The sequence below is a fragment of the Anolis carolinensis genome, unplaced genomic scaffold (genome assembly GCF_035594765.1).
Source record: "Anolis carolinensis isolate JA03-04 unplaced genomic scaffold, rAnoCar3.1.pri scaffold_12, whole genome shotgun sequence".
NCBI classification, from domain to species: Eukaryota; Metazoa; Chordata; class Lepidosauria; order Squamata; family Dactyloidae; genus Anolis; species Anolis carolinensis.
In genome coordinates this window covers 21911670-21934906 of record NW_026943823.1, presented here as the reverse complement: position 1 = coordinate 21934906, position 23237 = coordinate 21911670, and the positions used below count along the sequence as shown (strand labels likewise).

The 23237-nt window shown below is 39.6% G+C and overlaps 2 protein-coding genes across 5 annotated transcripts in view; one reads left to right on the top strand and one right to left on the bottom strand.

The window, feature by feature from the left end:
- LOC100563056 (vascular endothelial growth factor receptor kdr-like) overlaps positions 1-23237 on the top strand; it is a 180177-nt gene that overhangs the window by 103637 nt on the left and 53303 nt on the right. For all 3 annotated transcript variants that reach the window (XM_062964097.1, XM_062964098.1, XM_062964096.1), the window contains exons 11-14: positions 7208-7328; positions 14966-15074; positions 16563-16856; positions 20355-20501. In XM_062964097.1, coding sequence (XP_062820167.1) covers positions 7208-7328; positions 14966-15074; positions 16563-16856; positions 20355-20501 — 671 coding nt within the window. The remainder of the gene's footprint in view (positions 1-7207; positions 7329-14965; positions 15075-16562; positions 16857-20354; positions 20502-23237) is intronic.
- The window catches only part of LOC134294124 (uncharacterized), an 88068-nt gene continuing 85267 nt past the window's right edge, over positions 20437-23237 (bottom strand). The window contains exon 5 of one of the 2 annotated variants that reach the window (XR_010001098.1): positions 20437-20563. The gene's annotated coding sequence lies outside the window, so the exon portion shown is untranslated. The remainder of the gene's footprint in view (positions 20564-23237) is intronic. The other variant, XM_062964101.1, reaches the window with a different exon arrangement.

The following is a 23237-nucleotide window of genomic DNA, read 5'->3' as shown; positions in this document are numbered from 1 at the left end:
CATCTACAGTAGAATCTCACTTATCCAACATGCGCTTATCCAACGTTCTGGATTATCCAATGCATTTTTGTAGTCAATCTTTTCAATACATTGTGATATTTTGGTGCTAAATTTGTAACATAGCATTCCTGCGTATTGAACTACTTTTTCTGTCAGATTTGTTGTATAACATGACGTTTTGGTGCTTAATTTGTAAAATCATAACCTAATTTGATGTTTAATAGGCTTCTCCTTAATCTCTCCTTATTATCCAACATATTCGCTTATCCAACGTTCTGCCAGGGTGTTTATGTTGGATAAGTGAGACTCTACTGTATATTGATGATCTTATATTATCTGCTTAGAACTGGATTATATGAGGCCCCTTCTTCACAGCTGTATGAAATGCACACTGAAGTGGATTATATGGCAGTGTGGAGTCCAGATAATCCAGTTCAAAGCAGATAATACAAGATTCTAAATAGGTTATATGGCTTTGTGTAAGAGCCTTGAGTCTACACTGCCACATAATCCAGTGCAAATTAGATAATCTGTGGAGGAGGCCTAAGTGAGGCCTAAGTCTGCCTGTCCCCTAGGCTGAGTAGGTTGCTAGGAGACCAAGTGGGTGGAGCTTAACCTTCTAACTGGCAGCAATTGGATAAAAACAATTATTCCTCTCCCTCTAATTAGGACTTTATTTTTCTTTTCTTTTTTGTTGTATCAACCTAGAGCCGTGGATGATGGCTTGTGTTGTCAAATTTCGAGGTTGGGGGGCCTGTAGTTTTGTTGTTTTGTCCGCTGCCCTGATGGCATCACTCTTTTATATATATATATAGATATCATTCTATTATTATTCTATTATTATTGTAGTATTATATTATCATATTATTACCATTATATTATTATTATATTATTCATTATTAATGACTACATTGAAACTCGAATAGAGAGAAATCAGCGTGGAAACTGCAAGAGGTGCCATGGATTGTTGTACATGGAAATAATGGTAGTAAATAGTTTTTGATTTATTAAATACAGTTACAGTAGGGTCTCACTTATCCAACACTCGCTTATCCAACGTTCTGGATTATCCAATGCATTTTTGTAGTCAATGTTTTCAATACATTGTGATATTTTGGTGCTAAATTCGTAAATACAGTAATTACAACATAACATTACTACGTGTTGAACTACTTTTCCTGTCAAATTTGTTGTATAACATGATGTTTTGGTGCTTCATTTGTAAAATCATAACCTAATTTGATGTTTAATAGGCCTTTCCTTAATCCCTCCTTATTATCCAAGATATTCGCTTATCCAAGTTTCTGCCGGCCCGTTTAGCTTGGATAAGTGAGACTCTACTGTATATATTATTTTGTTTTGTCTAGTTCCCTTTGGTTGATATAGTGATGGCTGATTTTGAGTATTGTGTTTGTTGTGGGTTTTTTTTTAATCAGTATTTCACGGTATTCACTATACCAGTGATGGCCAACCTATGACACGCGTGTCAGCACTGACACGCCAACCATTTTTGCTGACACGCTGCCGCATGCAGATTGATTGGATGGCTAATGTCTTTTGTGGCCAAATTTGGTGTGATTTGGTCCAGTGGTTTTGTTGTTTACTCCATGGGAATTATGCACATTACATTTTTATATATATTATATCATTCTATTATTATTCTATTATTATTGTAGTAGTATATTATCATATTATTTATTATTTATTCATTTACAGTATTTATATTCCGCCCTTCTTTCTCACCCCGAAGGGGACTCTGGGCGGATCACATTACACATATAAGGCGAACATTCAATGCCTTTTAACATAGAACAAAGACAAGACAAACATGGGGCTCCGAGCTGGCCTCGAACTCATGACCTCCTGGTCAGAGTGATTCATTGCAGCTGGCTGCAGCTGGTTGCTCAACAGCCTGCGCCACAGCCCAGCCCCATTATTACCATTATATTATTATTATTATATTATTCATTATTCATGACTATATTGAAACTAGAATAGGGAGAAATCAGTGTAGAAACGGCAAGAGGTACCATAGATTGTTGTACATGGAAATAATGCTAGTAAATAATTTTGGATTTATTAAATACAGTTATATATTACTAGGTTTTTTGGTGAATTTTGACGCACCAAGCGCAAAAGGTTGCCCATCATTGCACTGTACAATGTTATGTCTATTCATTGCAGCTGGCTGCAGCTGGTTGCTCAACAGCCTGTGCCACAGCCCAGCCCCATTATTACCATTATATTATTATTATTATATTATTCATTATTCATGACTATATTGAAACTAGAATAGGGAGAAATCAGTGTAGAAACGGCAAGAGGTACCATAGATTGTTGTACATGGAAATAATGCTAGTAAATAGTTTTGGATTTATTAAATACAGTTATATATTACTAGGTTTTTTGGTGAATTTTGACGCACCAAGCGCAAAAGGCTGCCCATCATTGCACTGTACAGTGTTATGTCTATTATTTTATGTTTGTGTTTGTGTATCACAATTTTAAAAATCACTAATTAAAATAATAATAATAATAATAATAATAATAATAATAATAATGATGATGATGATGATGATGATGATGCGTGCAGATCCCAGTAAGGTGGCCTTTTGCAGTTGGCAGATCGTAATTTTGTCAATGTCTATTGTTTCCAAATGCCGGCTGAGATCTTTTGGCACGGCACCCAGTGTGCCCATCACCACTGGGACCACCTGCACTGGTTTCTGCCAGAGTCTTTGAAGTTCAATCTTGAGGTCCTGATAGCGGCATCATCCGAAAATACATCACACAGTCCTAGACACTTGGGAAGTGTTCGACTTGTGATTTTGTGAAACGAAATCCAGCATATCTATCTTGTTTGCTGTGTCATACAACGTCGTTGTGTCAATAATAATAATAATAATAATAATAATAATAATAATAAAGGATGCCCGGGTGGCGGCCACATTTGGTGCTTGCACCCGGCAGGTCTCCCACCTCCGTGCGTTTTGCAGTTGCCTGGCAACCTGTGCAAGAAGCTCTGGGTGTATTTTTAGAGATGTAAGTGTGTGGTGTGCGATGATGCACACAGACACAGAGGCTCCCGTGAGTCATACCTTGCAGGCACGGCTTTTGTGTCTTAACGTCGCCACTCCTAGAATGCATTTTTGCTGCTTGAGACGCAGGATGTGAGGTCAGCCCCTCACTAAAATGAAAGGCAACTTTCCTTCACTTTGACAAAGACACTGCTACTGGCCTCCTTCTTTCTCCTCTTCTTCTCCGCCTTTTTCTCTCCTTCCTTCCTTTCCTCCTCTTTTCTATCTTCTCTTTCTTTTCTTTTCTGCATCTTCTTCAACTCTTGACTTGGAAATAGATTGCTAGCCAGGGGAGTGGGTTTTTTTTAAGCAATTTTTTTTATTGAAAATAAAATAAACTGTCAGAGTATTTGCAGCGCAGCAGTAGTTGGCTGGAATCAGTGGAGCGCAGAACGAAGAGACACTCAGAGACATTGATAAAACTACAGTAGAGTCTCACTTATCCAACATAAACGGGCCGGCAGAATGTTGGATAAGTGAATATGTTGGATAATAAGGAGAGATTAAGAAAAAGCCTATTAAACATCAAAATAGGTTATGATTTTACAAATTATGCACCAAAACATCATGTTATACAACAAATTTGACAGAAGAAGTAGTTCATTACACATTAATGCTATGTAGTAATTACTGTATTTACGAATTTAGCACCAAAATATCACAATGTTTGAAAACATTGACTACAAAAATTTGTTGGATAATCCAGAACATTGGATAAGTGAGACTCTACTGTATTGAAAACATTGACTACAAAAATGCGTTGGATAATCCAGAACGTTGGATAAGTGAGTGTTGGATAAGTGAGACTCTACTGTATTTACAAAGTTTTACTATATCAACACAAACAGACACAGACGACAGATGAACACAGGACTTGACTCTAGGCAGACAGAACTCAACTGAACTGACACAATCAATCAGCACAAACACTTGTGTCTGGATACTCCCTAGTTCCAGCCACACATCAAGGTCATCATAGATTCTTGGCAATTAACTCTTTCCACACTACGTTACATTCTGGATGATGCAATCAGTTGCAATACAGGCATGGCACAAATTGCATTTAAACACTATCAATACACAAATCCCACATTAACATAAATTTCTTTAACATAAAAAGTGGAGGAACAATCCAAGAAGAGGAAAGTAGGGGGGGGGGGGGGAGTTTAAAGGAGGAAATTAAAAAAGAGAGAGAGAAAAGAAAAAGAGAGAAAAAAAGAAAATGGGTGTGTCCTTCCATTCTTCTTCGTGGTGGAAAAATAATTTTCTTCTCCTGTTTGTTTGGTAATAACTTTACGTTCTATGGTGTATAGCGATAGTGATTTTATTGTATTGTCCATTTTGCTTACTCAGTCCTCTTTCATTTTTAGATTGTCAATTTAATTTTACTAGTTTTCAACCATTTGATGAAGGGGCTCCAGTCTGTCTCTTTCATATTCTTTCCTTGCGATCTTGAAAGTATTGCAGTCAGTTTATCCATGTTCATAATATCTATTTCTTTTCCTATCCATTCTTCTTTCTCTGGGATGTTGTTTCAACAAGGAGTATGTTCATGCACAGGAGGCAGAAAAACTCTCAAGCTTCTCTTCCTATTCTAGGCCAATTCATAAACTATAATTCAAGTTGAGTCTCCATTAACCAAGAATCCAAAACAGTCTTTTAAAAAACCACAATCGTTTTGCCACCAGTTGCCCACTTCCTTCTATGGGGAAAGGGGGCTAGTCACACCTCCAGCGCCCACTGAGCTTTCAATTGAAGATCTTTGATGGGAAAGGCGATGACGGCCCACCGATTCCAGATGCGTCTTTGAAGCCGCCTTTCCAATTGCGAGTTGGACTCCAAGGGGTTAAGACTTCCTCGGAACAAGCAGCTACCAAAGGACATGGGCACCCCACAGGGACGTTTGAAGTTTTCAACTCCTCCAACAGGAACAGCTGCTGCGAAGTAAATAAACAGAACCTTGAAGAATGTATGTCGCAGCGGGTTTTGGGACGGAGCAGAGACCAAGCGGGCTTTGTCCATTTTGACTCTCCAAGAGGAGACTCGAAGGGAAAGGCGACAAATAGAACAAACAGCAGAAGTCTGGTAGTGTTTTGAAATGAGGCCATAAACGGGCCTTTACAAGGAATGAAAAGATTAACATGGTGCTTTTCCTACAAGAGGTCTTTCTATTAGTAAAGATACCTTCTTCTTGTTCTTCTTCCTGTTCTTGTTGTTGTTGTTGTTGTTGTTCTTCTTCTTCTTCTGCTTCTTGTTGTTGTTGCTGTTGTTGTTGTTCTTCTTCTTCTTTTTCTTGTTCTTCTTGTTCTTCTTCTTGTTGTTGTTGTTCTTCTTCTTCTTCTTCTTTTTCTTGTTCTTCTTCTGCTTCTTGTTGTTGTTGTTGTTGTTGTTCTTCTTCTTCTTCTTCTTTTTCTTGTTCTTCTTGTTCTTGTTGTTGTTGTTGTTGTTCTTCTTCTTCTGCTTCTTGTTCTTCTTGTTCTTGTTGTTGTTGTTGTTGTTCTTCTTCTTCTTTTTCTTGTTCTTCTTCTTCTGCTTCTTCTTGTTGTTGTTGTTGTTCTTCTTCTTTTTCTTGTTCTTCTGCTTCTTCTTGTTGTTGTTGTTGTTCTTCTTTTTCTTGTTCTTCTTCTTCTGCTTCTTCTTCTTGTTGTTGTTCTTCTTCTTCTTCTTCTTCTGCTTCTTGTTGTTGTTGTTCTTCTTCTTCTTCTGCTTGTTGTTGTTGTTGTTGTTCTTCTTCTTCTTTTTCTTGTTCTTCTTCTGCTTCTTCTTCTTGTTGTTATTGTTCTTCTTCTTCTTCTTGTTCTTCTTCTTGTTCTTGTTGTTGTTCTTCTTCTTTTTCTTGTTCTTCTTGTTCTTCTTCTTGTTCTTCTTGTTGTTGTTGTTCTTGTTCTTCTTCTTGTTCTTCTTTTTGTTCTTCTTCTTGTTCTCCTCCTCCTCCTTCTCCTTTTCCTTCTTCTTGGTTGAGAAAAGTCCAAGACATAAGAAATATGGATAGGCTCACTTTCTTATTATCCAAAAGTAAGGGAACCCCAGTGACAGAGACAGACTGGAGCGGAGTTACTGAATATATATATATATATATATATATATATATATATATATATATGACACTGATATAAGTATGAACATACAAATAATCCAAGTGTAAAAGCGAGGAGAATATATATATACAGTAGAGTCTCACTTATCCAAGCCTCTGGATTATCCAAGCCATTTTTGTAGTCAATGTTTTCAATCTATTGTGATATTTTGGTGCTAAATTTGTAAATACAGTAATTACAACATAACATGACTGCGTATTGAACTACTTTTTCTGTCAAATTTGTTGTACAACGTGATGTTTTGGTGCTTAATTTGTAAAATCATAACCTAATTTGATGTTTAATAGGCTTTTCCTTAATCCCTCCTTATTATCCAAGATATTTGCTTATCCAAGCTTCTGCCAGGCCATTTAGCTTGGATAAGTGAGACTCTACTCTGTGTGTGTGTGTGTGTGTGTGTGTGTGTGTGTGTGTGTGTGTGTATATATATATATATATGGAACAAAATTAATAGACCAACAAAGAAAATGAAGACGAAGAAAATACCCAAAAAGGTAGAGACATGGGAAGAAGATAAGGAGAAGGAAGAAAGGCAAGAGATGGATATGGAAGATGGAAAAAGAGCAAAAACTCATTGAAGATGTTTTGGGAAGTCAACACAAGACCTATTTATTATCGTCACTTTCTTTTTGTTCTTTTTTGGTCACTTTATCCTTTCTCTTTCTATCTTTAAGCACCTCTGCCTCCCCTCCACCTTGTTCCCAACTCTTATCTATTATTTCTTCTCTCCGACTTTTTCTTAGCTTTTTCAACTTCTTAAGATTTTAACCTACTTGATTTTAACTATTGTAACAAAAACTTTAATAAAGATTTAAAAAAAAAAAAGACTACAGCTCCCCTGACTACAGCATAGATTAAACTATAGTTTTCAACAATTGAAATAAAGTTAGGTTTAAGGGGGAAACTGGGACATATTCTCATTAAAGAGAATTAATCTGGACTGTCCCTGCCTAATTGCAGTTGGAGAATAAAGTGGTATCAAACTGCGTTAATTCTACATGTAGATCCTTCTGTGTGCATTTTTCTTTGCAGGTGCAAACAGCGTGGAGGGAAAAGCAAGGTGGAAGAGACCATTGGGAGCGAAGCCACATACGCGGTGAACAGGATCAAGAGCATTAAGATGAGGACCATGACGCATGACGACAAGTTAAAGGTATGGATAATAGGCATGTGCAATCGATTAAAAAATGTTTCAAAAGTCGTTACAAAATTAGGGCGTGCTGGTGTTTCATTTCTAAAGTGTTTCTAAAGTGTTTCTAAAGTATAGTTAGTAAAAATGTTGTTACTCTGGGGATTGGTGCGCATCTCCATTTCTAAGCCGAAGAGTGATGCCATCACTCTTTTATATATATAGATTATCAATATTATATGTATATACATTATATTATATTATTTAAAATGATATAAAAATATTATATTATAAAACTGAGGGTGGGGGCCAGGTAAATGACCTTGGAGGGCCGCATCCGGCCCCCGGGCCTTAGTTTGGGGAGCCCTGGTGTAGATGCATCATAAGACACTCCAGGAATAGCAAGTGAGGCTGGATTAGACAAAGTGAGAAAGAAGAGCCAAGACAGCAATGCATTTGGGGAGATAAGGGGACTCATTAACCGGATGCCCTTTGCAAGGATTCTCACGGCTCGTGGTCCCTCCCTGCGCTTTCTCAGACTCAAAAGGCGCGTGAGTTTTCTCTTAAAAGAGCCATCGTGCCTTTTGGCATCCTTTCAGGAAAGGCACTGCAGTGACATCATTGTTACCAGAGATAAACAGAGGAGATTGCAAAGTGATCACAGGGCGAAAAAATCCCAAATACGTTGAAGAGTTCACTGCCAGTAGGAAGCCAAGCCAGTGCCTGGGAAAACCAAGAGAGGAGAATTCGGAGGGATCGATATTATCCATTTGGGGTGTGGAATTTTTTTCATTGTCATTGTAATTGTCATTACAATAGTTCTGGTATCTACCTCTCCCTAATTGTAACTGACACTACTTGCACTTTCTTTGGCCCAGTTCCTTTTTTGGAGCCAACCCAGGATTTTATCATAGTATGACCTTGGAGGTGTCTACGGACAACACCGGCTCTTTGGCTTAGGAATGGAGATGAGCACCAAGCCCCAGAGTCGGTCATGATTGGACTTAATGTCAAGGGGAAAACCTTTACCTTTACCCTATATTAACTGTATGTGACCTCATTTGTTTTATGACTTCTTCTATTGTTGATTAATTTCTCTCAATGTTGTGTTTTTATGTTGTCTGTTGTCTGGGCTTGGCCCCATGTAAGCCGCCCCGAGTCCCTTCAGGGAGATGGGGTGGGGTATAAAAATAAAATGTATTATTATTATTATTATTATTATTATTATTATTATTATTATTATTATTATTATTTTATTATGTCACAACAAACAAGATAGACATGCTGGATTTCGTATCACAAAATCACAAGTCGAACACTTCCCAAGTGTCTAGGACTGTGTGATGTATTATTATTATTATTATTACCATTATTATTATTATTATTATTATTATTATTTAATATGCTGGATTTCATATCACAAAATCACAAGTTGAACACTTCCCAAGTGTCTAGGACTGTGTGATGTATTATTATTATTATTATTACCATTATTATTATTATTATTATTATTATTATTATTTAATATGCTGGATTTCATATCACAAAATCACAAGTTGAACACTTCCCAAGTGTCTAGGACTGTGTGATGTATTATTATTATTATTATTACCATTATTATTATTATTATTATTATTATTATTATTTAATATGCTGGATTTCATATCACAAAATCACAAGTTGAACACTTCCCAAGTGTCTAGGACTGTGTGATGTATTATTATTATTATTATTACCATTATTATTATTATTATTATTATTATTATTATTATTATTATTTAATATGCTGGATTTCATATCACAAAATCACAAGTTGAACACTTCCCAAGTGTCTAGGACTGTGTGATGTATTATTATTATTATTATTACCATTATTATTATTATTATTATTATTATTATTATTATTATTATTATTTAATATGCTGGATTTCATATCACAAAATCACAAGTTGAACACTTCCCAAGTGTCTAGGACTGTGTGATGTATTATTATTATTATTATTATTATTATTATTATTATTATCATTATTATTATTATTATTTAATATGCTGGATTTCATATCACAAAATCACAAGTCGAACACTTCCCAAGTGTCTAGGACTGTGTGATGTATTTTCGGATGATGCGTGCAGATCCCAGTATGGTGGCCTTTTGCAGTTGGCAGATGGTGATTTTGTCAATGTCTATTGTTTCCAAATGCCGGCTGAGATCTTTTGGCACGGCACCCAGTGTGCCCATCACCACCGGGACCACCTGCACTGGTTTCTGCCAGAGTCTTTGCAGTTCAATCTTGAGGTCCTGATAGCGGCTGAGTTTTTCCTGTTGTTTTTCATCAATGCGACTGTCACCTGGAATGGCAACATCCATGATCCAAACCTTTTTCTTTTCCACAACTGTGATGTCTGGTGTGTTGTGTTCCAGAACTTTGTCAGTCTGGATTCGGAAGTCCCACAGTATCTTTGCGTGCTCATTTTCCAATACTTTTGCAGGTTTGTGATCCCACCAGTTCTTTGCTGCTGGGAGGTGGTACTTGAGGCATAAGTTCCAATGTATCATTTGGGCCACATAGTTGTGCCTCTGTTTGTAGTCTGTCTGTGCAATTTTCTTACAGCAGCTGAGGAGATGATCAATGGTTTCGTCGGTTTCCTTGCACAGTCTGCATTTTGGGTCATCAGCTGATTTTTCAATCTTGGCCTTAATTGCCTTTGTCCTGATGTCTTGCTCCTGGGCTGCAAGGATCAGGCCTTCTGTCTCCTTCTTCAGGGTCCCATTCGTGAGCCATTATTATTATTATTATTATTATTATTATTATTATTATTATTATTATTATTATTTTATGACACAGCAAGCAAGATAGATATGCTGGATTTCGTTTCACAAACTCACAAGTCGAACACCTCCCAAGTGTCTAGGACTGTGTGATGTATTTTCTGATGATGCACACAGATCCCAGTTGGGTGGCCTTTTGCAGTTGGCAGATCGTAATTTTGTCAATGTCTATTGTTTCCAAATGCCGGCTGAGATCTTTTGGCACGGCACCCAGTGTGCCCATCACCACCGGGACCACCTGCACTGGTTTCTGCCAGAGTCTTTGAAGTTCAATCTTGAGGTCCTGATAGCGGCTGAGTTTTTCCTGTTGTTTTTCATCAATGATCCAAACCTTTTTCTTTTCCACAACTGTGATGTCTGGTGTGTTGTGTTCCAGAACTTTGTCAGTTCTGCCGGCCCGTTTAGCTTGGATAAGTGAGACTCTACTGTATATAAATCTTCCTTGCTTAGTTTTTTCCAATATGCCTCACAACCTCTGAGGATGCCTGCCATAGATGTGGGCAAAACATCAGGAGAGAATGCTTCTGGAACATGGCCATCCAGCCCGGAAAACACACAACAATCCTGTGATTCCGGCCATGAAAGCCTTCGACAACATGAGTATAGTTGAGCTAAATTGTTTAAATATATATACCGTATAAGTCACCTGACTTTGGGTCTCTCCATGAAAATTAATAAAGATCAATTAGTTGCGGCTGGTTCTCAGAGCTCTCCCGGCCAAATCCCATTCGGGGGAAAGACTTCTCTGCCACAGCTGTCCTAATGAAGTCCGTGGGTGGATGTGTCAAGCAAAGCTTTGAGATAATCGGCTATAATTTTTATAAACAACGCGCGGATAAAAATCTTACAGCCTCCGGTGCTCATTCCAGCCAGAAATATCATCTCCAGGAAACCCGTCGGCCCATTTCCCAGCAGAGCCGAGCAAATCCCTGTCTTGCTGTTCGGTCTCGTTGGGGAAAACAATAAAAATGTCAAAGGCTCGGCAGCCTGGTCTTAATTGTCTGCTTTCAGATGTCGCAGTTTGTTCCGTCAGGATCGTCTTTCCAGTTGGGGCAACTGAACCAAAACAGGCATCGTGAAACAAAGCCGGAAAAAGTTGGAGCATCTAGAGCAGGGGTCCCCAAACTAAGGCCCGGGGGCCGGATGCGGCCCTCCAAGGTCATTTACCTGGCCCCCACCCCCAGTTTTATAATATAATATTTTTATATCAGTTTTAATAATATAATATATTGTATATACATATAATATTGATAAAAATATTATAATGTTGTACAATATAATACTAATAATAATCTATATATATAAAAGGGTAATGAAATTTCGGCCTAGGACAAAACAACAAAACTACACATCCCGGAAACACTAAACTTGGCAACACAACCCCTCATCCATGCCTCTACGTTCATACAACAAAAGGAAAAGAAAAATAAAGTCCTAATTAGAGGGAGAGGAATAATTGTTTTTATCCAATTGCTGCCAGTTAGAAGGCTAAGCTCCACCCACTTGGTCTCCTAGCAACCTACTCAGCCCAGCCAGCCTCTCAATAATAATAATAATAATAATAATAATAATAATAATAATAATAATAATAATAATACAATCCTAAGGTTAGCAGATACCCCTAAGGATCATCCAGTTCAACTTCCTTATATCATGCAAGACACAATCTAACCACTCCTGACAGATGGCTATCCAATATCTGCACAGTAATAAAACAAATCGAATTATAAAATCAGACAGTTAGGAGAGACCCCTAAAGGCCATCCAGTCCAACCCAACTCTGCCATTGGACAATACAATTCAAACACTCCCAACAGATGGCCTGCCAGCCTCTCAATAATAATAATAATAATAATAATAATAATAATAATAATAATAATAATAATACAATCCTAAAGTTAGCAGATACCCCTAAGGATCATCCAGTTCAACTTCCTTATATCATGCAGGACACAATCCAACCACTCCTGAGAGATGGCCATCCAGCCTCAACAAGTTCTCACCAACACTACCAGACAAAGCCACAGCAACGCGTGGCTGGGCTAAGCTAGTACCATATAATAATATTAATTATATATTATATATTACATATAATATTACAGTATAGTGGTATAGTTCAGTATAGTAATATATAATGCTAATATTGTGCTATGCTAATAATATAATACATTGCATGTACATACAGCTTCTCTGAGTCCCCTTTGGGGTGAGAAGGGTGGGATATAAATGTAGTAAATAAATAAATAAATAAATAATTTTAGACTTAGGCTAAAGTCTGAAATGACTTGGAGGCACACAACAACAACAACAATCCTAATTAACTTGACTATCTCATTGGCCAGTAGCAGGCCCACACTTTCCATTGAAATCCTAATAGGTTTATGTTGGTTAAAATTGTTTTCATTTTTAAATACTGTATGGTTCTTTCATTGTTATTGTTGTATTGCACTACAAATAAGACATATGCAATGTGCATAGGAATTTGTTCGTATTTCTTTTCAAATGATAATTCGGCCCCTCAACAGTCTGAAGGATTGTGGACCGGCCCTCGGCTTAAAAAGTTTGAGGACCCCTGATCTATAGTATTGTTTGACTGCCATGGCTCAATGCTATTGTATCCTGGGAGTTGTAGTTTTACTACGTCTTTAGCCTTGTCTGCCAAAGAGCTTTGGTGCGTCATCAAACTACAACTGTTACGATTCCATAATATTGAACCATGACAGTTAAAATGGGATCAAATCGCATTGAATGAAAAGTAATGCCTCCACCTTCGTTACTTGGGTTTGGATGGGAATATTTTAATAAATCAAATGCAGAAATAATCCTTAGAATGTACTCTTTAACGACCACTATTCACTTTTCCGTGGAGACCCGGTGGCGAAGTGCGTTAAAGCGCTGAGCTGCTGAACTTGCAGACCAAAAGGTCCCAGGTTCAAATCCCGGGAGCGGAGTAAGCACCCGCTGTTAGCCCCAGCTCCTGCCAACCTAGCAGTTCGAAAACATGCCAATGTGAGTAGATCAATAGGTAGTGCTCCGGCGGGAAGGTAATGGTGCTCCATGCAGTCATGCCGGCCACATGACCTTGGAGGTGTCTACGGACAATGCCGGTTCTTCGGCTTAGAAATGGAGATGAGAACCAACCCCCAGAGTCAGACATGACTGGACTTTACCTTTACCTATTCACTTTTCCACATAATCACCAGACAATTGGATACATTTCTGCCAACGATGAACAAGTTTTCTGAAGCCATCCCGGAAGAAGTCGACACTCTGTTTCTGCAACCAGCGTCTCACAGGACCCATTGTGCACAGATCTTCCGATAGACGAACAAAGCAATAATGTGACCCACACGTTCTTGTGAAATGCTGATGATGCTTGACATTTCTCTCTTGAGTGATACGACGATTGTCCTGAATCAATCTGTCAACCTTTTGCTTGTGAAACCCGGTGGTTGCTGTCACAGGATGTCCAACTCTTTGTTTGTCACGCAAGTCAGGTGACAAACTTACTCGCCCAACGACACACAGGACTCACATCAACACAATCCCCATAAACATCTTTCATTCTCTATGAATCTCCTTTGGAGTGACACCTTCTGCTGTCAATAATTCAATGACTGCACGTTGCTTAAGTCGCATTGACTGACCATCTGCGCAGGGTTCCATACTTGGCACTTTAACAACACAACCGTTCAATGCTAAGGCTTCCCCATCTGCACAGGGTTCCATACTTGGCACTTTAACAACACAACCGTTCAATGCTAAGGCTTCCCCATCTGCACAGGGTTCCATACTTGGCACTTTAACAACACAACCGTTCAATGCTAAGGCTTCCCCGTCTGCGCAGGGTTCCATACTTCACACTTTAACAACACAACTGTTCAATGCTAAGGCTTCTCCGTCTGTGCAGGGTTCCATACTTCACACTTTAACAACACAACTGTTCAATGCTAAGGCTTCTCCGTCTGTGCAGGGTTCCATACTTCACACTTTAACAACACAACCGTTCAATGCTAAGGCTTCTCCGTCTGTGCAGGGTTCCATACTTCACACTTTAACAACACAACTGTTCAATGCTAGGCTTCCCCATCTCCGCAGGGTTCCATACTTCGCACTTTAACAACACAACCGTTCAATGCTAAGGCTTCCCCGTCTGCGCAGGGTTCCATACTTGGCACTTTAACAACACAACCGTTCAATGCTAAGGCTTCCCCATCTGCACAGGGTTCCATACTTGGCACTTTAACAACACAACCGTTCAATGCTAAGGCTTCCCCATCTGCACAGGGTTCCATACTTGGCACTTTAACAACACAACCGTTCAATGCTAAGGCTTCCCCATCTGCACAGGGTTCCATACTTGGCACTTTAACAACACAACTGTTCAATGCTAAGGCTTCCCCATCTCCGCAGGGTTCCATACTTGGCACTTTAACAACACAACCGTTCAATGCTAAGGCTTCCTGCCAAATGGAACTGTAGAGGAGAGTCTACTGAACAAGCCAGGACCTGCCGCAAACCAGGACTGCCATCTGTTGAGGACTTACGAAGGTGGAGGCATTACTTTCCATTCAACCCTCGTACAATGTAGATGCTCCCAAAGGTGGTCTGTCCCAACTAGAATAGTTCCATCGAATAAAAGTTTAGTCAACAGAGGGGTAAAATGTATATATTCAAAAGTCTCTTCACAGAGCAGCAGCCTTTGTGATGCAAACATATAGACAAAAATACATACTTTGACAGATAGATAGATAGATAGATATAGATAGGGTGTGATTATAATGGGAAAGAAAAGAAATCTGAGTTTTCACTCTCTTTCTCCACTGGGCAGATCATAAGCGTTCTGACGACGGCCACGAGCAACGTCTCTGGGATCTACTTCTGTGTGGCTTCCAACAAAGTGGGCACCGAAGAAAGAAGGATTGAGTTCTTCGTCTCTGGTAAGACATGGCCGTGGGTCTCCAAGCCTCTTCCCAACTTCCAAATGGAGCATGTCTCCATTGCATCACCTGCCACATCATGGCAGACGCCAAAGGCCTGGATCTTAGTATGTCTTTCAATCTGAGTTACGTTGTGACCACAAATGGATGCCAACTCACAACGACTTAGGACTTTGCTTGGAAAGATTTGAAGGACATCTTGGTCTGGTTTCAGGACACTTCTTGGAAGCCACACTCTGGAGATGCTCCCATGATAAATGATAGCCTATTGAAGCTCCTGTATTCAATAGCATAGTAAAATGACATCACATATATATAATAGCATAGTAAAATAATGTGCTTTATATACAGTGGCATTATTATTATTATTATTATTATTATTATTATTAATATTAATGATATTATAAACTTATATGCCTCCACTCCCCTAGGGCTCGGGGCAGCTTACAAAAACAGGCTAAAATCAACAATTTAAAAACATCTTAAAAACATCTTTAAAACATCCTAAAAGCACATTTTAAAACATCAATAACAGATGTTAACATAATACAATGGCATCACTTATATAAAATGGCTAAATCAGGGTTTCCTTTTCTGCATTTTTGTTAAAAATTCAAGCCATAGTAATTGAATCATTCAAGTAATTGAATCCATAAATGGTTGAATCCATGGATATGGGTGGCCATTATCTTTCTTGCTTTTCAATGGATTTCAACCTTATTTATGGTTGAATTACCATATATACTCGAGTATAAGCCAACCCGAATATAAGCCAAGGCACCTAATTTTACCACTAAAAAAAACTGGGAAAACATTGACTCCAGTATAAGCCGAGGGTGGTAAATTTCAGAAATAAAAATTTCTCTCTTTTCAAAACTTTCCCTTGATTAAGAGCGAGGGAGGCTTTGCAAAAGGAAACACACTGATAAGGGAGGAGAAGAGAGAAATAGATCGCATATTGCAAGCAATAGGCTGCAGGGAGGCTTTGCAAAAGGAAACACACTGATAAGGGAGGAGAAGAGAGAAATAGATCGCATATTGCAAGCAATAGCCTGCAGGGAGGCTTTGCAAAAGGAAACACACTGATAAGGGAGGAGAAGAGAGAAATAGATCGCATATTGCAAGCAATAGCCTGCAGGGAGGCTTTGCAAAAGGAAACACACTGATAAGGGAGGAGAAGAGAGAAATAGATCGCATATTGCAAGCAATAGGCTGCAGGGAGGCTTTGCAAAAGGAAACACACTGATAAGGGAGGAGAAGAGAGAAATAGATCGCATATTGCAAGCAATAGCCTGCAGGCTCCGTTGCCAACCTTGATCTGATTATAAGCCAGGGAGGCTTATAGGGTTGAAAAACTCGGCTTATCTTCGAGTATATACGGTACTTTTTATGGCATCTCAGTATAGAAAAAGGTGGGCTGTAACACATGATAACCACGATGAGGATGAGGATACAATGGCAGACATCCATTTCTCTTTCCTATTGCAGACATGCCCTCGAAACTACAGACCGACCCACAGGTCACAGCCATTGTGGCCAGTGACGTCCAGCTGACCTGCAAGTCCTCCAAGTACCTCTACAGCCACCTCTCGTGGTTTGACCCCACTTTGCAGGAAATCCCGGAGTCCTTCACCCAGAAGAAGGTGGACAACTACTCCATCTCGGTGACGCTGGGCCTCCGGAACGTCTCCCAGGCCCAGTCGGGGCTCTACATGTGCAGGGCCCGGTCTCATGGCAACAGCACCGAGGGCTTAGAGAAGAGCACCATGCTCAGCATCAAGCGTGAGTCTCCGAACCGGCCACATCTTGGACCTATCATGAAAAGTCTTGAGGATTTGGACTGAAGTGTCCAACTCCCAGCCACCGTTCATGGCCACAATCATGTTGGTTCTCTCATTGTTGTTGTTGTTGTTGGTGGTGGTGTGTGCCATTTCCACTTCTGAATGCATCTTTCCATTAACACCCTTCATCAAGTGCTGGAATAGGATTCTTGGCGACCAGCTCAAGGTGTATTGACACCAATCTGTGGTCCATGAACCATCAGTGGTCCACAAGAACTAAAATATGGTCCGTGACCTCACAGTTACTATTATGGATAGTAACATAGCCCAACATCTCTTGGTGTCTTTGTTTTTAGTACTGTTCCTGGGGTTATTTGGGTGGTTTTCTGATTCAGAAAACTGCATTGGATAGACCACATCAGCACTAGATTCTTAAATATGGTTTTCTATGGGCGAGCAGATGGCAACTACTGGATGGCATATGTTCTGGATCAGAAACTAGAGCTGATCCAATCCAATGCAATTTTCTTAATCACCGCCATAAATAACCCCAGGAACAGGTCTAAAAACTGAATCAGCACCATACATAACCAGTTTGGTTATGTATGGCGCTGATTCAGAAAATTGCATTGGATAGACCACATCAGCTCTAGATTCCTAAATATGGTTTTCTGTGGGCGAGCAGATGGTGACTAGTGGATGGAATATGTTCTGGATCAGAAACTAGAGCTGATGTGGTCTATCCAATGCAATTTTCTGAATTGGCATCATACATAACCAAACTGAATCTGAAGTTGAGCAAAAACTGATTCATAACCCTTTTGGTACTAATGTTGGAGAGTGGTCCCTGGTCAAAAAAAAAAAAAAAAGGTTGGGAACCACTGATCTACACTGTCGAATAAATGCAGTTCAACGCCACTTGAATTGCCACGACTCAATAATGTGGAAAACCAGGAGTTGTAGATTGTTGTGGCACTCTTTAGGCAGAGGAGGCTAAAGACCTTGTAAAACTACAACTGCCTTGAGCCACGACAGTTCCAGTGGTGCCAAACTGCATTAATTCTACAGTGTAGATGCACCTTAGGCCATGGAAACTCATGGAGGGTGTAAGTCACATTCATTCTCCCTCTGAAGAAAACTGGCCAAGATAATAGAGCTCCAGTAAGTTGGAGTCAAAGGCACATAACAAAACCCACTCCTTCCTTCCTTCCTTCCTTCCCTCCCTCCCTCCCTCCTTCCTTCCTTCCTTCCTTCCTTCCTTCCTTCCTTCCTTCCTTCCTTCCTTCCTTCCTTCCTTCCTTCCTTCCTTCCCTCCTTCCTTTCTTCTTTCTTTCTCTCTCCTCCTTTCTAGGTAGATGCCATCATAGTCCCACTGGTCCAACTAAAAAGCATTTTAGCATTATCGATAGATATAGAAGCATTAAAGGTCCCTTGGCCAAGAGAAAAGGAAAGAACAGAGACACACGGGGGACACTTTCAAGTGTCCACTTGCTTTCTTCCGGAAAGGACACCGTGGTCAAAGAAACCAGACAAAAAAGTCTAGACTTCGCCAAGTTCTGTGGATTCATTAGAATTTCAGAGGACAAAGGGAACAAAAGAGACTCCTTTGAGGCGCAAGTCAAAGAGAAGAGGCTCCCAGGTCCCAAGAAGTCAAACTTCTTCTCAAATCCTTCTGGATGTGAACTCTGTTATCGGGCCATGGATGAATTTAGTTTCCCCATCATGCACATACTGGGATTTTATAAAGGGGGAAATTAAAGAGCCCCTTGCATATCACAGTAATTTTTCAAGTCCCATGATATGCAACAGCATAATAAAATGCCATCCATTATTTATTTTATTTATTTATTTGCAGTATTTATATTCCGCCCTTCTTTCTCACCCCGAAGGGGACTCAGGGCGGATCACAATGAACATATATATGGCAAACATTCAATGCCAACAGACAAACAACATATATAGACAGACACAGAGGCATTTAACATTGTTTTCTGGCCATAGGGGGAGCTGTTGCTTCACTGTCCACTAGTGGCTGTACTTCCTCATTCCTTTCCTCGTGTTTTGATGGCAGTTTTATGATGTTGTAAATTAGTTAAATTAGCCTCCTGCATAAAGCGTACCTAAGTTTCCCTAATTGACAGATGCAACTTTCTTTCGGGGCTGCATAGGTCAACAGCAAGCCGGGCTATTTAATGGTTGGGGGCTTAACCCGATCCAGGCTTCGAACTCATGACCTCTCGCTCAGCAGTGATTTATTGCAGCTGGTTACTAGCCAGCTGCGCCACAGCCCGGCCCATTATATCAAATGGTAAATCAAGGTTTGCTTCTGGGATTTTTAAAAACAAATTTTTCGGTCCATGGATGCATATCCATCGATTTATAGGTCTATAACCCTGTAGGTAGGTATATCATTGGAAAGTCATTCTTAGAGATGCCCACAGTTTGAGGATATCATTTTGCATCAGGTTACAATCCCATAACCAGATGTTTTCCTCGTGTCCCTTGATCTCCATTGAACCCTACAAGGCTGTGTCAGAAGCAGATTGTATGGGAAAAGTGGATTTGTAAGAAGTTTGAGGAATTGTATGAAGGAGATACGGGATTCTGAGCTCCATAATGACCACCAAAGGTGACCTACCATATATACTCGAGTATAAGCCGACCCGAATATAAGCCATCACCTAATTTTACCACAAAAAAAACTGGGAAAACATTGACTCCAGTATAAGCCGAGGGTGATAAATTTCAGAAATAAAAATAGATACCAATAAAATTACATTAATTGAGGCATCAGTAGGTTAAATGTTTTTGAATATTTACATAAAGCTCAAATTTAAGATAAGACTGTCCAGCTCTGATCAAATCATGATTCTCATCTTCTTCCATGTAAATGTGCTTATGTATCCTTTTAATAATAATAGAGTAAAATAATACATGTAATAATATATAGAGTAAAATAATTAATTCAATAATAATATCAGAGTGAAATAATAAATGTATTAATAATAAAAATAAAATAGAGTAAAATAAATGTAATAGTAGCAAAAATAATAGAGAAAAATAATAAATGTAATAATAGAGAAAAATATACAGTATATCATTGGAAAGTCATTTTTAGAGATACCCACAGTTTGAGGATATCATTTTGCATCAGGTTACAATCCCATAACCAGTTGTTTTCCTCGTGTCTCTTGATCTCCATTGAACCCTACAAGGCTGTGTCAGGAGCAGATTGTACGAGGAAAGTGGATTTGTAAAAAGTTTGAGGAATTGTATGAAGGAGATACGGGATTCTGAGCTTCATAATGACCACAAAAGGTGACCTATGTGGATGTGAGATTTACATCTGCGTAACTACAAGGATGCCATTGACTTATATCATTGACTTAGCTCAACTGTGGCTCTGGTACGTTCAGATTAGCAGTCCATTCACATAGAATTGGAGGTATGTAGGTGGATTTGTTGACATCAGAGAGCTCTTCTTTCACTTTCTTTGCAGTTAAGACCGTCCCTCACATTATGGAGAACTTCACCGACTTGGAGGTGAACGTCAGCGGGAAGATCGTCCTTGAGTGCCGGGCCCATGGGACGCCCCAACCGGTGATCGCGTGGCTCAAGAACGGCAACCCCATCGCCCCGGCTTCAGGTGAGCCCTTGTTTCCTCACATGTTTGGTGCCATCATGCTATTCTGCTTGTTTTGTCAATGGCTAAAAGAAGCAACAGATAAGAACCAAGATAAGAACCAAGGGACATCGTTTCCATAATAATAATTTTCATTGATTTCAGCAAGGCCTTTGACAAAGTCCCCCAAGACCTTCTTGCAAGCAAAACTGTCAAATATGGGGTGCTGTTAGGTGTATCTGTAATTGGTTAAGTGGCCGAACCCAAAGGATGCTTCTTCTCCCCAATGGTTCCTCCTCTTCATCCTGGAAAGAAGTGATTATTTGATGCCATAAAGAGGGTTTGGTCTATTGGTTCCAGGACCTCCATATATCCACTCCAATGATATACAAAGGAGACCCACACAGTATGGCTGATTCCTTATTTGCCAATAATAATAATAATAATAATAATAATAATAATAATAATAATAATAATAATACATCACACAGAACTAGACACTTGGGAAGTGTTCGACTTGTGATTTTGTGATATGAAATCCAGCATATCTATCTTGTTTGCTGTGTCAAAATAAAATAATAATAATAACAACAACAATAATAACTCTTACAAGTAAAACAAGCAGTCAAAGAAGAAGAACATGCCCTGGCAGAAGATGTAAAGCAAAGTGAAGAACCTGCTTTGATTGAAGTCAAAAATCAGAAACTCCTCAAAGCACAGCAGACAAAAAAAATCAGTACAAGAAAACCGCACTACAAACTAGAGCTGACAGCTGGCACAACAAAACATTGCATGGAAAGTTCCTTGACAAAATTGAAGGAAAGGCTGATAAGGAGAAGACCTGGCTCTGGCTCACGAATGGGACCCTGAAGAAGGAGACAGAAGGCCTGATCCTTGCAGCCCAGGAGCAAGACATCAGGACAAAGGCCATTAATAATAATAATAATAATAATAATAATAATAATAGAAGACCTGGCTATGGCTCACGAATGGGACCCTGAAGAAGGAGACAGAAGGCCTGATCCTTGCAGCCCAGGAGCAAGACATCAGGACAAAGGCAATTCAGGCCAAGATCGAAAAATCAGCTGATGACCCAAAATGCAGACTGTGCAAGGAAACCGACGAAACCATTGATCACATCCTCAGCTGCTGTAAGAAAATCGCACAGACAGACTACAAACAGAGGCACAACTATGTGGCCCAAATGATCCATTGGAAGTTATGCCTCAAGTACCACCTCCCAGCAGCAAAGAACTGGTGGGATCACAAACCTGCAAAAGTCTTGGAGAATGAGCACGCAAAGATACTGTGGGACTTCCGAATCCAGACTGACAAAGTTCTGGAACACAACACACCAGACATCACGGTTGTGGAAAAGAAAAAGGTTTGGATCATTGATGTCGCCATCCCAGGTGACAGTCGCATTGATGAAAAACAACAGGAAAAACTCAGCCGCTCTCAGGACCTCAAGATTGAACTGGCAGACTCTGGCAGAAACCAGTACAGGTGGTCCCAGTGGTGATGGGCACACTGGGTGCCGTGCCAAAAGATCTCAGCCGGCATTTGGAAACAATAGACATTGACAAAATTACGATCTGCCAACTGCAAAAGGCCACCCGACTGGGATCTGCACACATCATCCGAAAATACATCACACAGTCCTAGACACTTGGGAAGAGTTCGACTTGTGATTTTGTGAAATGAAATCCAGCATATCTAACTTGTTTGCTGTGTCATAATAATAATAATAATAATATAATAATAATCCAGAATATCTATCTTGTTTGCTGTGTCATACTACTACTACTACTACTAATAATAATAATAATAATAATCCTATTTTAAATCGACTAATATAGGGTTCATTGGATCTGGCTAAAACAGACCCCCATCAAATCATTGTATTTACCTCCATGTTGATCTACCAGTCAACAGTGGATCCAATGGGTTTGCTTTAAACAGGATTCCAAATATATCTGTTGCTTGGTTTGATCTCTCTCTCTTGGCCTTCATCCCAAAAGCCTGGCTCGACCAAGGCACTTCTGCCTACAAATATGCACAACTCCAGCATCTCTTGCAACTCATAAAACACAGTGAAAACACCAATAAACACAGATAAAATACTCACACTCTTCAAAAGTAAATACTCTTTCCACCAAGGCCTGCCAAGGGGATCCATAAAAGCAGAGACGTGTCCTTTCATCCTTGTTTTGTTTTTTTACACAGCTCTGGGAATTATTGTCTGTGTGTGTTGTGTTAAAAATGCTAATCCAAAAGGCATCTGTCACAGCTGAAATGCCGTCAGAGAAAGCGAGAGAAAAACAGGATTTTTCCCAAGATCATTTTGGGCACCCAGCAGTTGCCATTTTCTGTGCTCGCCCCCAGGACAAGAATAAACACATGTTGTGTTTTAAAAGCAACGAATCTATATATATAAAAGGGTAATGAAATTTCGGCCTAGGACAAAACAACAAAACTACATATCCCTGAAACACTAAACTTGGCAGCACAACCCCTCATCCATGCCTCTACGTTCATACAACAAAAGGAAAAGAAAAATAAAGTCCTAATTAGAGGGAGAGGAATAATTGTATTTATCCAATTGCTGCCAGTTAGAAGGCTAAGCTCCACCCACTTGGTCTCCTAGCAACCCACTCAGCCCAGGGGACAGGCAGAGTTAGGCCTCACTTATTTTATTTATTTATTTACAGCATTTATATTCCGCCCTTCTTTCTCACCCCGGAGGGGACTCAGGGCGGA